This window comes from Narcine bancroftii, chromosome 5 (assembly GCF_036971445.1).
Source record: "Narcine bancroftii isolate sNarBan1 chromosome 5, sNarBan1.hap1, whole genome shotgun sequence".
NCBI classification, from domain to species: domain Eukaryota; kingdom Metazoa; phylum Chordata; class Chondrichthyes; order Torpediniformes; family Narcinidae; genus Narcine; species Narcine bancroftii.
Window position 1 is genome coordinate 59,977,350 of NC_091473.1, and position 17,350 is coordinate 59,994,699.

At 42.0% G+C, this 17,350-nt stretch overlaps 1 protein-coding gene and 1 long non-coding RNA gene across 9 annotated transcripts in view; one reads left to right on the forward strand and one right to left on the reverse strand.

Annotated features, from left to right (window-relative positions):
• The window catches only part of pappa2 (pappalysin 2), a 406,366-nt gene that overhangs the window by 99,268 nt on the left and 289,748 nt on the right, over window positions 1-17,350 (reverse strand). For all 8 annotated transcript variants that reach the window (XR_011357548.1, XM_069937526.1, XM_069937524.1 and 5 more), the window contains exons 16-17: window positions 15,655-15,868; window positions 734-902 (exon numbers count right to left, since the gene is read on the reverse strand). Coding sequence is in view for 7 of the 8 variants with exons in the window: in XM_069937526.1 (XP_069793627.1) it covers window positions 734-902; window positions 15,655-15,868 (383 nt within the window). In the remaining variant the exon portion in view is untranslated. The remainder of the gene's footprint in view (window positions 1-733; window positions 903-15,654; window positions 15,869-17,350) is intronic.
• LOC138763423 (uncharacterized) lies at window positions 3,933-15,616 on the forward strand. The gene is made up of 3 exons (XR_011357552.1): window positions 3,933-4,126; window positions 13,742-13,857; window positions 13,959-15,616. It is a non-coding gene; the product is annotated as an uncharacterized lncRNA (long non-coding RNA).

A 17,350-nucleotide genomic window follows, 5' to 3' on the forward strand; every position in this document is an offset into this window, starting at 1 on the left:
ATCCTACCCTGTAAATGGGCTGAAACCAAAAATAAATCTATCCCCGAGTAGGGTTTATGTTGTCTGGAAGAGAAGGGTGAAGCTTTCTCCAGATATCCATTAAGTTCAGCTCTTCCATTAACCCCAAGGTAGCTTTAGCTGCCTTTTTCCTAGTATATTTCCTTTGTGATCTATCCAGAACTGGATCCAAATAGAAATTAAAGTCTCCATGACCATAAGCCAATTTTTAAAAATTATCTATTATGAATTTATCATTGTCTGTGTTGGGCACATGCAAATTCATGAGGGTCTCCCCTGAATCTTGAGGCTATGTCACCAAGTTCTAATCTCACCTGCCATGGAAATAACTTTTTTTCCTTTTACCTTAACTATTCCTTTAAAATTTTACATGCACTATATAATACCCTCTCATTCTTCAAAATTCCAGCAACAAGGTCCAGCTATTCTAGACGGCATGCTTCTACAAACTGCACCTCAGAGGTTGTGCCCTAATGGGTCATTGTGCCCATGATCAACTTCCAAAAAGTGCAAACAAACAAAATGCACATGCTGAACATCTGAAATAAAAGCTATCACAGACTTTCATGCTGTCCTCTAACAACCTCTGTCTCTGCAATTTAAAACCAGCTCTCAATTGTAGCAAAGAGCCAGTGAATTGAACCATTAACTCTATTTCTCTACATGGCTATTTATTGATTAAATGTCAATACTGAATGAAAAATAAAATTCTCACCTTTTTTGTGCGGTCGTAACAAGTAATAATGCAGTGGCTGTCATACTCAAAGCCTTTGGTGCACTTGTACATTCCTTGGAAGACTTGTGGAGGTGGGTCACAGAGCACAGGATTGCAATTCCCTTCCTCCCAATATCCTCCTTCCAAACACTGCAATTTCAGGAACCTCCTGCAGACACAAACCCAAGTTATGTTACACAAGTACAAAAGTAAGAATGAAATCGCAGTATGAAATTAAGTTATTCCCCTTGTCACTCCATTTGAATAACTTCTCTCTATATTTTATCATCAGTTTAATAGAACTTGCTCTGCCACCCACCCTCCAAATGAATGGGATTATTTACCATGACACATGGGTGGCCTGATGTGGTTATTAATTCATGGTGTACAGACTAATTATTGCACCAGTTCACCACCACAACTCTTGCTCCACACCATGGAATACAGAAAATTAAAAATTATTCCTTTAAGTGCCTGTCATTCCTTACTTATTGTTACAGAATTAAATGTATTAATGGACCTTATGTAACTCCTTCTGACTTATGGGATTCTGTTCAAAGTCGTGTACATACCTAGAGCTCTCAATTCTCAATATAAATTTTACCATTTAATGATCATTACTTTAATCTTTCAAGGAGTCTGTCATTATTGGACATAATATAGTCTGAAGTTGTTAATTAAACATTTTCCAGATTGTTTTGGAAAACTATTCCAAACAATATATCAATTTTTTAACAACATGTCAGCTTTGCAAACAAAGGAGAGATCATCTTAAATTTGGTCTACACAAATGTCTCTGGAGTGTACAAGGCTATTTCCCATCCCCCACCTTGGATTCTTAGATCATATATCCAAACTGCTAATCCCTTCTTATAGACTAATCGTGAAATAAGTGAAACCATTTCACAGCGAGATCAGGACTTGGCTAAATGAAGCCAAAGTAGTTCTGCAGGACTACTTCAAAACAACAGATTGTAGAAGGTTTAGGGAGGCAGCCACCTACAATGACCACATCAACATCAATGAGCATATGACCACAGTGATCAACTACATAGACCAATGTATTGAGGAAGTCATGGTGATTAAACACCACACAGCCAGGGAAAATCAGAAACCATGGCTAGATGCAGAGGATTATGCAATGCTCAGAGTTGGTAATGCTGCCTTCAGGTCAGGAGACAAAATGGCATTAAGCTCAGCAAGGGCTGAACTCTCCCATTCAATCAGGAATGCAAAGTGGGGATGTGCGCTTGTGTGACCCCGACAACACAAGGACCATGTGGCAGGGTATATAAAGTATAACTGACTTATAGTTAACCTTGCAAGTCAATGACAATGACGCCTTCCATCCTGACAGTTTGAATACTTTCTACATGTGGTTTGATGAGATAAAAACAAAGTGAAATCAAAGAAATCCTCGTTTTCCCCTGAAGAACTGGCACCCTGGATAGCTCAGCTGAGGTGAGGAAGATCCTTTCCAGGATGAACCCACACAAAGCAGCAGGTCCAGATAACATATTAGGTTGGGTGCTGAAGATCTGATGGCCCAGCTGTCAGACATCTTCAGCATCTCACTGCAGCAGTTTTCTGGCCCCGCAGGAATATAGATACATTTTGGGGAGATAAATTGGGGCAAGGTTTGTTAGTGTAGGCCACATACAAACACTTTGAAACAGATCTTATTTAAAATACTGGAGCTTTGCTTATGCAGAAATGTTGGGACCTCACAGCCTTTGTAAAAGCTTTGGAGAGTGCCCAAGAGACTTCACTAATGGATTGTTGTTAACAAAAAGGCAACAGATGAAAGAGCTTGTCGGAGCCACCTTCTGTCTGGAGGTGAACCTGCTGTTCTAAGAGGGTCATGTGGTTTTGCAAGCAGAGAGAATCATACAGGCTTTCTCTCTAGGAGAAAGAGAGAGAGAGATCATTTCTACAGTGTTACAGTCTACAACAGCAGCTGGGATTGGAACAGGACAAGCTGGCAAACTGGTGGAAAACCAAATTTGGAAGATGAGTTGTGTGTTCTTAGTTCAGCCTGGTCAAAGCCCTTGTGGTTCATGCAAGAGGAGATGACTAGCTGTCTAATGTTCCACTTGAAATAAGAGAAACAAGAAGGAACTCTGAGGTGACCTGAAAGAAAAAGGTTATTATCTGGAGAACCCTGAGGAGGCAAGTTTCTTTGGCAAGACACTGAAGTGGCTGGGTGTTCATCGTACAACAAATCTCTCTCTGAAAACCAACAAGAACCTTTCTGAGTGGCAACCATTTACATTTCAAGCACCAAAGCCTGGTGAACTTTCTGAATATTAAATTCTGTGCACAGTATAAGAATTGCCTGCAACCAAAGAACATTTCTGAACTTACACACACATTACAAACATGCGCTTAGAATTAGAAGGGGGTAAAGTTAGGTTAGTTAAGTCAATAGTGATAAGTTAAAGTGTGATTCTGTTTTCATGTCTAAAGATAATTTAAAGCAACTTTTGTTAAAGTAACCATTTATCTTGGTGAACATCTATTGCTGCTGGGCTTTGGGATCCTCTGGGCTCATAACACTTATATCTGTAAATGTAATTGAATGCTTTGTTAATTCATCATTATGAAAATCTTGATGTGAAGTTATGCAAAATATTATACGTTTATATCAACAAATTAAAGTTACTTACATCAGCAGTTATGAAGTTTGATTTATTGGAATACTAAGATAGTAATTTTGAATATCGATGCTTGCGTTTCTTTGAAGATGATGTTTTGAAAGTGGGAAATAATAGAAAATAGAAAGTATCATTGACATTATTTATTAAAAGAAAAGTAAAATTGTGGACTTTGGAAAAAAAGGCTGAAAGAACTCAATTTGTTAAAATCAAAAAGCATTTAAGCTTTAACAAGAAAAGCAGCCTCAGTTAGAAAATGTCGACCAGCGACATGTCTGATTGCGCAGTTCAAATTGAACAGAAGCCTTGCAGGACACCTGTTGACCTTGGAGATCAGATAAAGAGCTCTGGTTTGCAGAACTGGCAAGAAGCCCAAGAAATGTTTTGAAAACACGAGGTATGGCAGCCAGTTTGTGAAATACTACAGAAACACTGAGACAGAGCCAGCCAAGCAATCCTCTTAAAAGGACCACGTAAGATGCAAATTTGTTTATAGTTCCAAGGAACCTGATAAGCCAGGCAAGAACACAGGCTGCAGAGACAAATCCAAGATGGAGAAGAAGACCTCAAGCAAGCAGCTCCACTCAAAGAACTGTTTGATCGTGAGTTGAGCCAGCAAGGTGGACCGACAACGCTCGGTAGGAGATTGGAGCCAGCCACCAGTGAAGAACTGGCTTCAACTACCAAGCAAGAGGAGGACCACGATAAGGCCCTGCAGACCTCTTTTGCTAACTTAAAGGTTAGTGGAACTGGAACAGATGAACGTATGTTGCAAAGCCCCACTGGTGCTGTTCCAAACAAAATACTGAAGATAGAGACTCAATCAGCGGTATCTGGATGTTCAGATGTAAATTCTGATGATAGTGTTTCCAAGGTTATGAGTGTAGGAAGATCTCCAAAGTCTTCAAAGGCATCTAGAGCAAGTACAGCCTCACATGCTTCAAGCATATCAGCTAAGGGGTGTGGTGTGATGGCGTAGAGACTAGATGTGTGATCCCTGTCCTCCCTGGTCAGACTTTTAAGTACCCGTTTTTTTAACCCATTAATTTCAATTTTTAATTTTTAATTTTTAATTTGATATCTTAGTGAGTCATTATGGCTGCTAATGTTAAAAAAAAACTAAGTCTCAAATACAAAAGAAAATACAGTTTCGAAGTGCAGAGGAATTAGGGCCTAAACGACCTGGAGCAGCCTCGGACTTGAATTCAGCAATCTCCAAGCCTCAACGAGGGGACAAAAGTTAAAGCAACAGTTACTTACCAATCTCAAGATGGTGCTGGTTTGACCCCTTTTTTTGGAGGGAGAAGCGCACTCCCAAGAAGCTGGGCATGAGCCTGGAGGCTTGTTGCAAAGAACAACCCTTTGGAAGAGATCCAGGGAGCGCGGAGAAAGAGGACTGTAATGTTAGACACACAGTCTATAGCAACTGTGGATGTGAGTAACCCTACCAATTATGGATGATTTCATAATTTTATTTAAAAATGGTCTGAGGGGGGTGGACAGCGATGACCCCGAGGAAGTCAGGGCGCCGTCATTGGGTGTCCAAACCCTCAGTAAAACAACTAAAGTGCTGCCCTTAGAAGTACAAACAGAAGAGGACTTACCTTACTCGGCCATTGCACAGGAAATGGAAGAAGAGCTGGAAGAAAGTGAGTTACAGATTAAGGAACCAGATTCTGCATTCCAAACTGCATCTCAGCCTGTTTACATGATGCTTGAAGGTATTGCTTCCTATTTGGATATCATTACTGGTCAATTGAACCAGCTGGTTCAAATGAATACAGATATGAGATCAGACTTAACTGCGGTTAAGGCAGAAGCTAAAGAAATTAGGAAAATTTTTAAAAATTTGAAACTTCCTTTTTTGAATGTAAACAAGAAGTACAATCCAATACAGAAACAATAGTAAAGGTGGAAAAATCAGTTAAAGATTTAGGAGCCCGGGAAAGAGAATTAACAAAAAAAATAGACTATTTGGAAAATCAAAGCAGAAGAAATAATGTGAAAATTGTGGGTTTGCCAGAAGGTATAGAAGGTCAAGAACCTGTCAAATTTTAAAAAAATTGGATCCCTCAGATGTAAGGGGAAAAATCTTTCCCTGATGGATTGGTATTAGAAAGAGCACATAGAGCTTTAAGAAGAACACCTTCACCTGGTCAACCTCCAAGAGCTGTGATAGTTCGTTGCTTGAATTGTTTGGATAGAGACAATTCTTCGACTTGCAGTTCAAAATGCAAGACAAAGGCAAACTCCAATGATGGTTCAGAATAGTAGAGTTTTCTTCTATCCTGATTTGAGTCAAGATGTTATTTGACACCGATGTGAATTTAATCCAGTTAAGGATGTTTTGTGGCGTAAAGGTTACAAATTTGCTTTTCGTTATCCCGCTGTGTTGAAAGTGTTCTATGAAAACTATTAGTCTCAATTCTTTGAGAGTGAACATGAAGCAATGGTTTTTGCTAACTCGCTACCAGATGTCAGAGGACAGAGAAGAAGTCCACCATTATCTCCAAAAAAAAACAAATGGCATTAGTGGAAAGAATGGGAATGGAAAGAGTTCACCTACTCTTGAAATGAGTTCATCATCCAGATTGGAATCTCTAGGCTGAATTTTTTTTTCTTGTAATATGTTAATATTTTTGATTGGCTGGCTGGGGAGGAGGGGATTGCACTGATTTCTCTGTTAGTCATCAGTCATTAGTGGGTAATCCACACCCAGTTTTTTTAGGGAGCTTTTTGGTAGTTTTTTTTGGGAGGGGAGTTTGTTGTTTTTTTGCAGCTTTTTTTAACTAATATTACTTTTATTTGGAGGGCCTACATATTTTAATTTGAGGGTCCTATATATAATTTCAAAAAATTTTCTTTGTTATTATTAATTTTGTGATTAATTTTGGTATTTAGTAATTGTATTAGATATGTCAAATTTGAAACTCGCGACTTTTAATGTTCAGGGATTAAATAACTCGATTAAGCATAAGAGAGTTTTGGCATATATCAAAAAGATGAAAATTGATGTTGCTTTTCTACAGGAGACACATTTGAATGAAAAAGAAAGTATGAAATTGAAGAGGAATTGGGTTGGACATGTTTTTTTTTCTTCATTTAACTCTAAAGCTAAGCGAGTAGCAATTTTGACACATAAAAATTTACCTTTTGAATTACAATCATATTAATTATATTTTTTCTGAAAATGACTGGTTAGATATTTGTCATGATAGTGTTACTAGATTGATAAATGTTCATTATGTAAGTGCATGCTGGTGACTCGGGAGCCCATGGAAACTGCTGGCAGGAGGCTCGCTGAGGACCAACAGGTTGGATTGCGACCAGGTATGGTCCGACCTAGGAGGAGAGGCAGGCCACTCCAGCCCAGGTAAGAAACCTGCATAGGAGAAGGCCACTCCGATATAAAACCTATGACCCAATGACCTCGGTGCCACGTCCCAGCTTGCTTGGCCACGGCACACGAACCATGGGTGTAAAGGGTGGGCCCAGTACTGCGCACACTGCACTCCACTTAAAAGCTCCTTTGCACAGGCCCGAGGACATGTCCACATACTCCCCCTCCATGTCCTCCCCCTCAAAAGATGCTCACAAACTCAAGCTAGCATGCTGGAACATCAGAACCATGCTAGACAAGGCTGACTCTGCCCTCATTGCACATGAACTCCTCAGACTTGACATCGACATAGCCGCTCTCAGTGAAGTCCGCTTTGCAGATGTAGGCAGCCTCCAAGAACGCGGCACGAGCTACACACTCTACTGGTCTGGCAAGCCTATGGATGAACGACGCCTATCTGGTGTAGGCTTCATGGTCAAGAAGTCCATTGCCTCCAAACTCAAAAACCTCCCGACAGACCACTCGGACTGGATCATGTCCATGCGACTCCCCCTTCAAAACAAGCGTCGCATCACCCTCATCAGTGACTATGCTCCAACCCTCCAGGCGGAACCAGCAGAAAAGGACATGTTCTACACTGATCTGCGCAACCTCATTCAACGCACCCCTGCAGCCGACAAGGTTGTCATCCTTGGCGACTTCAACGCTCGCATCGGCAAAGACTTAGAAACCTGGCCAGGAATCCTGGGCAAGCATGGTGTCGGCAAGTGCAACGACAACGGGCGCCTCCTGTTGGAGCTCTGCGCAGAACAGCGGCTTGTCATTACAATCACCCTTTTTCAGTAGAGGGACAGCCTGAAGACTACCTGGATGCATCCCCGATCCAAACACTGGCAGCTCCTGGACTACGTCCTGGTGCGAGAAAGAGACAAGTGAGATGTGCTCCACACCTGAGTCATGCCCAGCGCGGAATGCTACACTGACCACCGGCTTGTTGGCTGCAAGCTCAACCTTCACTTCAAGCCTAAGTCCAGGAACAGTAAATCCCTCAGAAAGAGGTTCAATGTTGGAAACTTGCAGTCAGACGAAGTGAGAGGAAATTTCCAGGCAAACCTCAAAGCAAAGCTCGAGGATGCAATCCGTCTCATGGACTCATCCCCTGAAACCCTCTGGGATCAGCTGAAGACTGCCATACTTCAATCCACTGAAGAGGTACTGGGCTTCTCCTCCAGGAAAAACAAGGACTGTTCGACGAAAACAACCAGGAAATCCAGGAGCTGCTGGCAAAGAAGCGAGCTGCCCACCAGGCTCACCTTGCAAAGCCGTCCTGGCCAGAGAAGAAATGAGCCTTCCATCGCGCATGCAGCCATCTTCAGTGCAAACTCCGGGAGATCCAAAATGAGTGGTGGACTAGCCTCGCCAAATGAACCCAGCTCAGCGCAGACATTGGCGACTTCAGGGGTTTTTACGAGGCTCTAAAGGATGTGTACGGCCCCTCACCCCAAGTCCAAAGCCCGCTGCGCAGCTCAGACGGCAAAGCCCTCCTCAGCGACAAGATCTCCATCCTCAACCGATGGTCAGAACACTTCCAATCGCTTTTCAGTGCCAACCGCTCAGTCCAAGAATCCGCCCTGCTCCAGCTCCCTCAACAGCTCTTAAGGCTAGAGCAGGATGAGGTCCTCACCAGGGAAGAGACATATAAGGCAATTGAACAACTGAAAAGTGGCAAAGCTGCAGGTATGGATGGAATCCCCCCAGAGGTCTGGAAGGATGGCAGCAAAACTCTGCATGTCAAACTGCATGAGTTTTTCGAGCTCTGCTGAGAACAAGGAAAGCTGCCTCAGGACATTCGTGATGCCATCATTATCACCCTGTACAAAAACAAAGGCGAGAAATCAAACTGCTCAAACTACAGGGGAATCACGCTGCTCTCCATTGCAAGCAAAATCTTCGCTAGGATTCTCCTAAATAGAATAATACCTAGTGTCGCCAAAAATGTTTTCCCAGAATCACAGTGCGGCTTTCGCGCAAACAGAGGAACTACTGACATGGTCTTTGCCCTCAGACAGCTCCAAGAAAAGTGCAGAGAACAAAACAAAGGACTCTACATCACCTTTGTTGACCTCACCAAAGCCTTCGACATCGTGAGTAGGAAAGGGCTTTGGCAAATACTAGAGCGCCTCGGATGCCCCCCAAAGTTCCTCAACATGGTTACCCAACTGCACGAAAACCAACAAGGTCGGGTCAGATACAGCAATGAGCTCTCTGAACCCTTCTCCATTAACAATGGCGTGAAGCAAGGCTGCGTTCTCGCACCAACCCTCATCAATCTTCTTCAGCATGATGCTGAAACAAGCCATGAAAGACCTCAACAATGAAGACGCTGTTTACATCTGGTACCGCATGGATGGCAGTCTCTTCAATCTGAGGCGCCTGCAAGCTCACACCAAGACACAAGAGCAAGTTGTCCGTGAACTACTCTTTGCAGATGATGCCGCTTTAGTTGCCCATTCAGAGCCAGCTCTTCAGCGCTTGACGTCCTGTTTTGCGGAAACTTCCAAAATGTTTGGCCTGGAAGTCAGCCTGAAGAAAACTGAGGTCCTCCATCAGCCACCTACCCACCATGACTACCAGCACCCCCCACATCTCCATCGGGCACACAAAACTCAAAACTGTCAACCAGTTTACCTATCTCCGCTGCACCATTTCATCAGATGCAAGGATCGACAACGAGATAGACAACAGACTCGCCAAGGCAAATAGCACCTTTGGAAGACTACACAAAAGAGGCTGGAAAAACAACCAATTGAAAAACCTCACAAAGATTAGCGTATACAGAGCCGTTGTCATACCCACACTCCCGTTCGGCTCCAAATCATGGGTCCTCTACCGACATCACCAACGGCTCCTAGAACGCTTCCACCAGCGATGTCTCCGCTCCATCCTCAACATTCATTGGAGTGACTTCATCACCAACATCGAAATACTCGAGATGGCAGAGGCCGACAGCATAAAATCCACGCTGCTGAAGATCCAACTGCACTGGGTGGGTCACGTCTCCAGAATGGAGGACCATCGCCTTCCCTAGATCGTGTTATATGGCGAGCTCTCCACTGGCCACCGAGACAGAGGTGCACCAAAGAAGAGGTACAAGGACTGCCTAAAGAAATCTCTTGGTGCCTGCCACATTGACCACCGCCATTGGGCTGATATCGCCTCAAACTGTGCATCTTGGCGCCTCACAGTTCGGCGGGCAGCAACCTCCTTTGAAGAAGACCGCAGAGCCCACCTCACTGACAAAAGACAAAGGAGGAAAAACCTAACACCCAACCCCAACCAACCAATTTTCCCTTGCAACCGCTGCAACCGTGTCTGCCTGTCTCGCATCGCACTTGACAGCCACAAGCGAGCCTGCAGCTGACGTGGACATTACCCCTCCATTAATATTCATCCGCGAAGCCAAGCCAAAGAAGAAAGAAGAATTATAATTAATTATAATTAACCATTGATTAACCATTGACCTATTACTAAAATCTGTCTTTTACAAGAAGCAGAAAGTTTTGATTTCTAACGTTATACTTACCATATTTACTTTTGTATCTGTAATAATATTATTATGTATTAGTCATTAATGTATTATAATAATTAGGGGCCAGAATGTGTTTTTTTTTATTTTTGTTAATTAAGGATAAATTTTTTTTGTAGTGTTACCATCATTACTATGACATCATATGTTGTAATATCCAAGCTAACCGAGAGTTTTGTTTCTCATTCTTCGGAGAACCATGAAAAATATGTGAGATTGAAATACTTTTCTTTGAATTTGTTTTAATCATCTTATTTCATGTTAATCATTTCTTATTGGCGGATATCGTTAGTCCTTTAAATATAATCGAATACTTTGTTAATTCATCATTATGAAAATCTTGTATCAACAAATTAAAGCTACTTCTAGCTGCAATTATGAAGTTTGATTTATTGGAATATTAAGATAGTAATTTTGAATATTGATGCTTATGTTTCTTTGAAGATGACGTGTTGAATTTGGGAAATAACACAAAATAGAAAGTGTAGTCTACAGTGCTTTGAGTGGCTGGTGATAGACCTCATCAAAGCACACCTTTCAATGACATTTGACCCATTCCAATTTGTCTATCATCCAAACTGGTCCACAGATTATGCAATAAACTTGACTCTCCAGTCTGTCCTGACCTATCTGGAGAACGATGCCTCATATGCCAGGCTGTTATTAATTGCCTTCAGCTCAGCATTCAACACAATCATACATTAGAGGCTGGTGGATAAACTGTCCTTGCAAGGACTCAACTCCCCACTCTGAAAGTGAATTCTGGTCTTCTTGAACAGAAAGACCACAGTCCATTTGGGTTGGCAGCAAAACCTTAAACCCGATTATTCTGTACACTGGTGTACCTCAGGGCTATGTGCTCAGCCCTTTAAAGTTCATGCTGCTGATTCACGACTGCAATGCTAAATTCAGTTCCAACAGAATCATTAAATTTGCAGATGATACAGTAGATGGCCTTATTAGCAACAATGACGAGTCATATTATAAAGAGGAGTTTTAAAGGCTTGTAAAATTGTGCAAGAACAACAAACTGAGTTTTAACATGGGGAAGAAGCTGTCCTTGTGCTGCTGAGGGCTCATCTTTAGGCTCCTGTACCTTTTCCCCGATGGTAGCAGAGTGAAGAGGGTGTGGCATGGGTGGTGGGGGTCTTTGAGGATAGAGGCTGCTTTTTTAAGACACTGCCTCATGTAGATGTCCTCAGTGGAGTGTTGTCACAGGCTGAGTTATCAACCATCTGAAGTTTATTCTTGTCCTGAGGGTTGGTGCCTCCACAGTGATGCAACCAGCCAGAATGCTTTCCATGGTACTCCTGTAGAGGTTTTCAAGAGATTTTAGTGACATACCAAATCTCCTCAGGCACCTCACAACGTATAGCCACGGGCGAGCTTTCTTTGTGGTTGAATGAACATGGAGGCTTCAGGACAGATCCTCGAAGACGTTGACACCCACGAATATGAAGTTCTTGACACCCTCCACTACCTGAGTTATCGATGAGGACTGGGTCACATTCTGTTGACTTCCTTCTGAAGTCCACAATCATTTCTTTGGTTTTGCTAACATTAAGTGCAATGTTGTCATTACACCATTCAATGAGCTGAGCAATCACCCTCCTGTACGTTTCCTCATTGCCATTTGTGATTCTGCTGACCACAGTGGTGTCATTGGCAAACTTGTAGATAGTGTTGGAAGTGTGCCTGGCCACACAGTCATGTATGTATAATGAGAAGAGCAGTGGGCTAAGCACAGATCTTTGGGGTGCGGCTGTGTTGATAATCAGTGAGGAGGAGACATTACTTCCAATTCGTACTGACTGCGGTCTTCCAATGAAAAAGTCATGGATCCAGTTGCAGAGTAGGGGTACAGAGGCCTAGAGTTTGTAGTTTTTTGTCTAGCTCTGAGGGAATAATAGTTTTGAAGGCTGAGCTGTAGTCAGTAAACATCAACCATATGTATGAATTGCTTTTTACAAGATGATGCAGAGCTGAGTAGAGAGGCAGCAATATTGCATCTGCTGTGGAGCGATTGTGATGACAGGTGAATTGCAACGGGTCCAGATCTTTGCTTAGGTGTGTGTTAAATTCAAGCTGGTGATGCATGTTTTTAAACTCGCGTTTCTTCTGCCCAATGCAAGTGGGGAAGAAAAGAGTATGATTGGGATTAGGTGGGTCTTTTAACATGAAGTCTGCTTCCCTGAACTGCCGCTGAGTCAATGGAAGGAAGTTGGTTTGGGTGATGGAATGAAAACAAAGCAGAACTCAGTTTTCAATGGCCAGCTTCCTGCTGCCTTGGAAGACACCAGGATTACCACCAAGTCACACCTTCATCTTGCATGTGTCGTGGCTTTGCACAGTTGAGCATGAAGAAAGAAGGAATGACTAATGGCAGGGAGGGGAGAGAATAGAGCACTTTGGCTCTGCTTTATTTTGTTCTTTGACAGGATTCACAAAGTTTGGAACAACTTCTCACATTGCTTGAGTACTAACCCAACTTTTATCATGCAAACCTGGAAAGCTTCACTGACCAACGAACTCCAGAGTCAAATTTGTGATTTCATTACAGAATGAAAAATTCGGGCAGAAGGTACCAAAACCTGAATACCAACATCTCTCAGTTCAAGAACAGCGTCTTTCCAACAGCTATCAGGGTCTTGAATCTCCCTTTGTTACATTAACCAGGGACTGCTCTGACAACACAAAAGGACTGTCTGCATTATAGCTCAGTCACTAGTTTTGCACTGGGATAACTTGAATATTTATCATCTATATTTCTGTGTATTTATCTTTTTAAGTCAATCAATAATTTAATATATAGTGTTTCTGAATTATTTTTTAGTTGCATATATTTAACCTGTTTGGCTGCAGCAAAATTTTCAGTACATTGCACAATATATATGACAATAAACACTTTATCACTATCTTTGAAATTTTCTAGCATGGAGAGTTGCAGAAGTTCAGTCTCGTGTTCTCAATGGGTTATAGGATTTCATGGAACATTACAGCACAGTAAAGGTCCTTCAGCCCACGATGCTGTGCTGATCTATGTAACAATTCAAACCTTCCCTACCTCACACCCACAACCCTTTATTCTTCTTGAATCCATGTGGCTGCCTAAGAGTCTTTTTAATGTTCCTATTATTCCGGCCTGGCAATGCATTCCAGGCACCCACCACTTTTTGTGTAAAGAACTTACCCTTGTATTGTCCCCTAAGCTTTTCTCCCCTCACCTTAAACAGATGTGAAGTGCACAGAAGAATGGTGGTGAGATATCAGCCATGATCACATTGAATGGTAACATAGAGCAATAACTGAATGATCCACCCAAGTCTTTACATACAATCCTTCTGATGTACAGAGCTTCTTATCCTTCTGCATCATTCGAACTCAGACATTCACACAACCAACAAACTCCCTTCTTTCCCACTATTCAGGCCCCTGGAAAGCAATCAGCAGTGGAAGCTTGGGCTGATTCTTCCCAGCCATCCAAGTTGTATGGAAATCAATTGGAGCTTCCCATTAAACCTAGTGATCAAACAGGTCCTTGTTGGTGAGTGTCTGTGGGTATGTACTTTCACAAAAAAATGACAAGATGCTGAAACAAATAAAACAATGAATAATTCAGAATAACTGGAGTCCTCATTTCCACAGATCAATACAGGATAGGAGTGAAAATGGAGAGCTATGACTAAAGTTTGATGGGCAATGAGGAAGAAGCGATTGAAGAGGCAGAGAAATAATCCTTCAGTCTACATGGTATCGATCTGAACTCAAAGTATCTGCGGATTGGAACATTCTTATTTCTATGGCTCATTCCTGCATTTCAGGCACATCGTACCCCAACCTTGCCATACACTCAGTGTGTACCCTACTTCCAACAATGATTCATTAAGTTGCCCAGTCTTTGCACAACATTTTGGATTCACTTCTCTGGTCCCATTGCATCCATTCTGATCCTATCCTGCTCTGTCTATGAGAAGCTTGACTAGTTGTCTTTGAGCCATTCTGATCCCATTCTTTTCTGTCCAGGATGGATGACTGGATGACCATTTTTCACTGGGCAACTCTATAATCTCATCCTCTTCTGTCCAGGATGGACTTGAGCAGTTGTCCCTGGGACAGAGATCAAATACTGACCATGCAAAACCCACTATGTTCTTATACACTTACAGCAGCGAAGTTAAACCATGTTTCCCGCAAAGTAGATAATCATTTCAAAATGGTAATCTTACAGATTGTCAAGAGTAATTGAATGAGTCTGTAATGCACCTCCCTACAAAAAACACAAGATAGACATTAGGTATGAAGAAGTGTGTGTGTGTGTGTGTGTGTGTGTTCTCCAAAAGTCTTTTTTCAGAAGCATTAACAAATAAAGGCACATGAGCTGTTCATATAGTGGTGAAAACAACTTAGTCAAAGTATCTAGTTTTAAGTGTTGAAGAGGATGAAAGAAATTAAGAACTTAGAGAGGGTATTCCAGGACTCAGGATCTCATTAGATTATGAAACCTCTGCAGATGGTGAAATAGAAGCATGAAAATACAAGAAAGATTTTGAATAGCAGCCACCACATCAAAAGACACATCCCACTCCGGCCACACTCTCGTCACACCTCCGCCTATCAGGAAGGTGATTCACAAGTGTGAGACCATGCACCACCAGATTAAGGACAGTTTTTTTTTCCTCCTGTTATCAAACTCCTGAATAATTTTTAAAAATCTTATTTCCTCTGCTCTGTACCAACTGACTTCTCTGCAACTTTGCACTTTTGCATGGTCTTACTTCTTGTACCATGTATGAGATGTCAACTCAACTGCTCATATCACTTTATCCTGGCACCTGTGAAAATAAACTTGAGCTTGAATGTCCAAACTGAGCCTTTCATTTGAAGCCAGTGAATCCCCAATAGTCCAGCCCCGTTACCTTTGGTTGCAGCAACCAAATTTAATTTAATAACGATCCACCACTTGAACTGAAGTATTTATTGTCACAGGTACTGAGAGATATTGAAAAAACTTGGCTATTCAGGCAAGGCCATCTGTAATTCAGTACAACAGACTGTGCAAAAAACAAAACAGAAGTGTTACAGAAAGTCGGTGCTTGCAGGGTACAGCATTATAAGGACTAAGTGTAGGGTGCAGAGAAAAGTTCAGTTAAAACAGTACAAGGGCTCAATCTTTCACTAATGTGTCCATTTAATGCCATGATAGCAGCAGGAACCAAACTATCGTTGAATTTTGAGGTGCGTTGTCAAGCACACATACCTGCTGCCCAATGGAAGGGGGAGAAAAGTGAATGACTGGGGTGAGGTGGGCTTTTTAATACATATACTTTAAGCATTATCTTACTTCCTGGACCGGTTGTCATTCTTTCCATGTACGTAGTAGCCAGAGAAACATTTGTATCTGCAGGTGGAACCAACGTCATGAGGTCCTTGCAGGCATCTTGGCACCAGCAGCCTCGCATTCGCCACTGGCGGAGGGGCACCACATTCCACTTTGCAATAGGCTTCAGGGAATGACCAGAGACCATCTTCCATACACTTCAGGGAGTTGTTATCACCTAAACACAAAAACCATGAATGAAACAGCAGTTTCTCCATGTTCTTTGCTCTTACCTGCAGTCTAACTGTCAGGAAAGGTGTCTACAAATAGAATCACTTCACTAACTCCCCTGATAGTACTAAAAGTACAATTTTATTTCAGATGAGAGCTGCAGTAAATGTCTATAACTTTAAAAGATTATAATATTGTATTTCACAATATAAAGCACTAAAACAAAAAAGTTCCAAATTTATCAGCAACAGGTATCACAGTCCAGGTGTGCTCACAGATCACTGCATGATCCCATTCTGCCAACATAACCTATCTTGTCCTCAGTGGTAAAACTCAAGAATTTCCATTCCAATGAAGCCCTTGCACAGGAATGATCCCAACAATGAACGAGTAATCTGATTCCCAGAGGAGAAGAGTGCATTGTTATTCCAAAAAAATGCTGTCTGAAGATTGTACCCCTCAACAGTAGAGGGTTTCATCTCCACAAAGCTAATTTCAATTTTTTTTTTTACCACTTACCTTCCACACTCTTTTCCCAAATGTGTCACATTCACTCTCCCATTCCTGGAACACAGACTTGGCAGAGAAATCACACCATCCACATAGGGGACTGCTCAGATTTCCTGCATAAGTAGCATTATCATTGAGATTTTCTGCAATTGAGCATGGACATCCTAAAGTTCCTGACAACTGCAGAGAATTTGACAACATTCAAATAATACACATGGACATTATACTTCTCCTGGCATTTAGCTATAGAACACAGAACAACTCACTTTGAGGAAACTGCCTGGCAGGCTGATCCTGGACCAGGATTTCTCCCCAGTGTCATGGAATGGGGCAGATCTCAGCATTTCTGCTGTTGCAATTGAAATTTAATTAGTTCTTTTTTTAAATTAAAGTTAAAAATTGTCAAGGACTTTAGTTCAATTTTTTCTCAAAATACTCTCGGACTTTTTAAATAACGATTATTTTTGAAATTATTTGGAACATGTCTCAATAGAGATGTACAGTGTGTTTTGACATCTCACTAAACTGGTAGTTGAGACTGGGTCAGCTGTAAGACTTTTACCAATTTGTGGATGCTGTGGTGATATGTAATTACATCACTAGGTCACCAGGGGTCATCCAGGTGACCTTGTATATAAAGCAGTCCAGAGCTACGGTCTAGCCTTCCAGGTTCATCTTGCAGAGAGACAAGACCTCTTAGTGTACATATTAGTTTATTAAGGCTGCCTTATCCTCGCACTGCTGGTGTGGTTATTGTCAGTACAATTTAATAACTAATATGATAGCTACTAGGATGGAAGCTGCTTCTGCTCCAATGAGCATTCCCGACCACCTGGAGACTCTTTCTGAGGAATGGAATCCGGGGACGACTAGCACGCACGTGCATCCGAGGACAGAGACGGTGAGGAACCGCTATACTGGAATTGCGGTGGAATGTGGGGAAGACCACAGAAGTATGATAGGGCAGGTAAGAAACAGC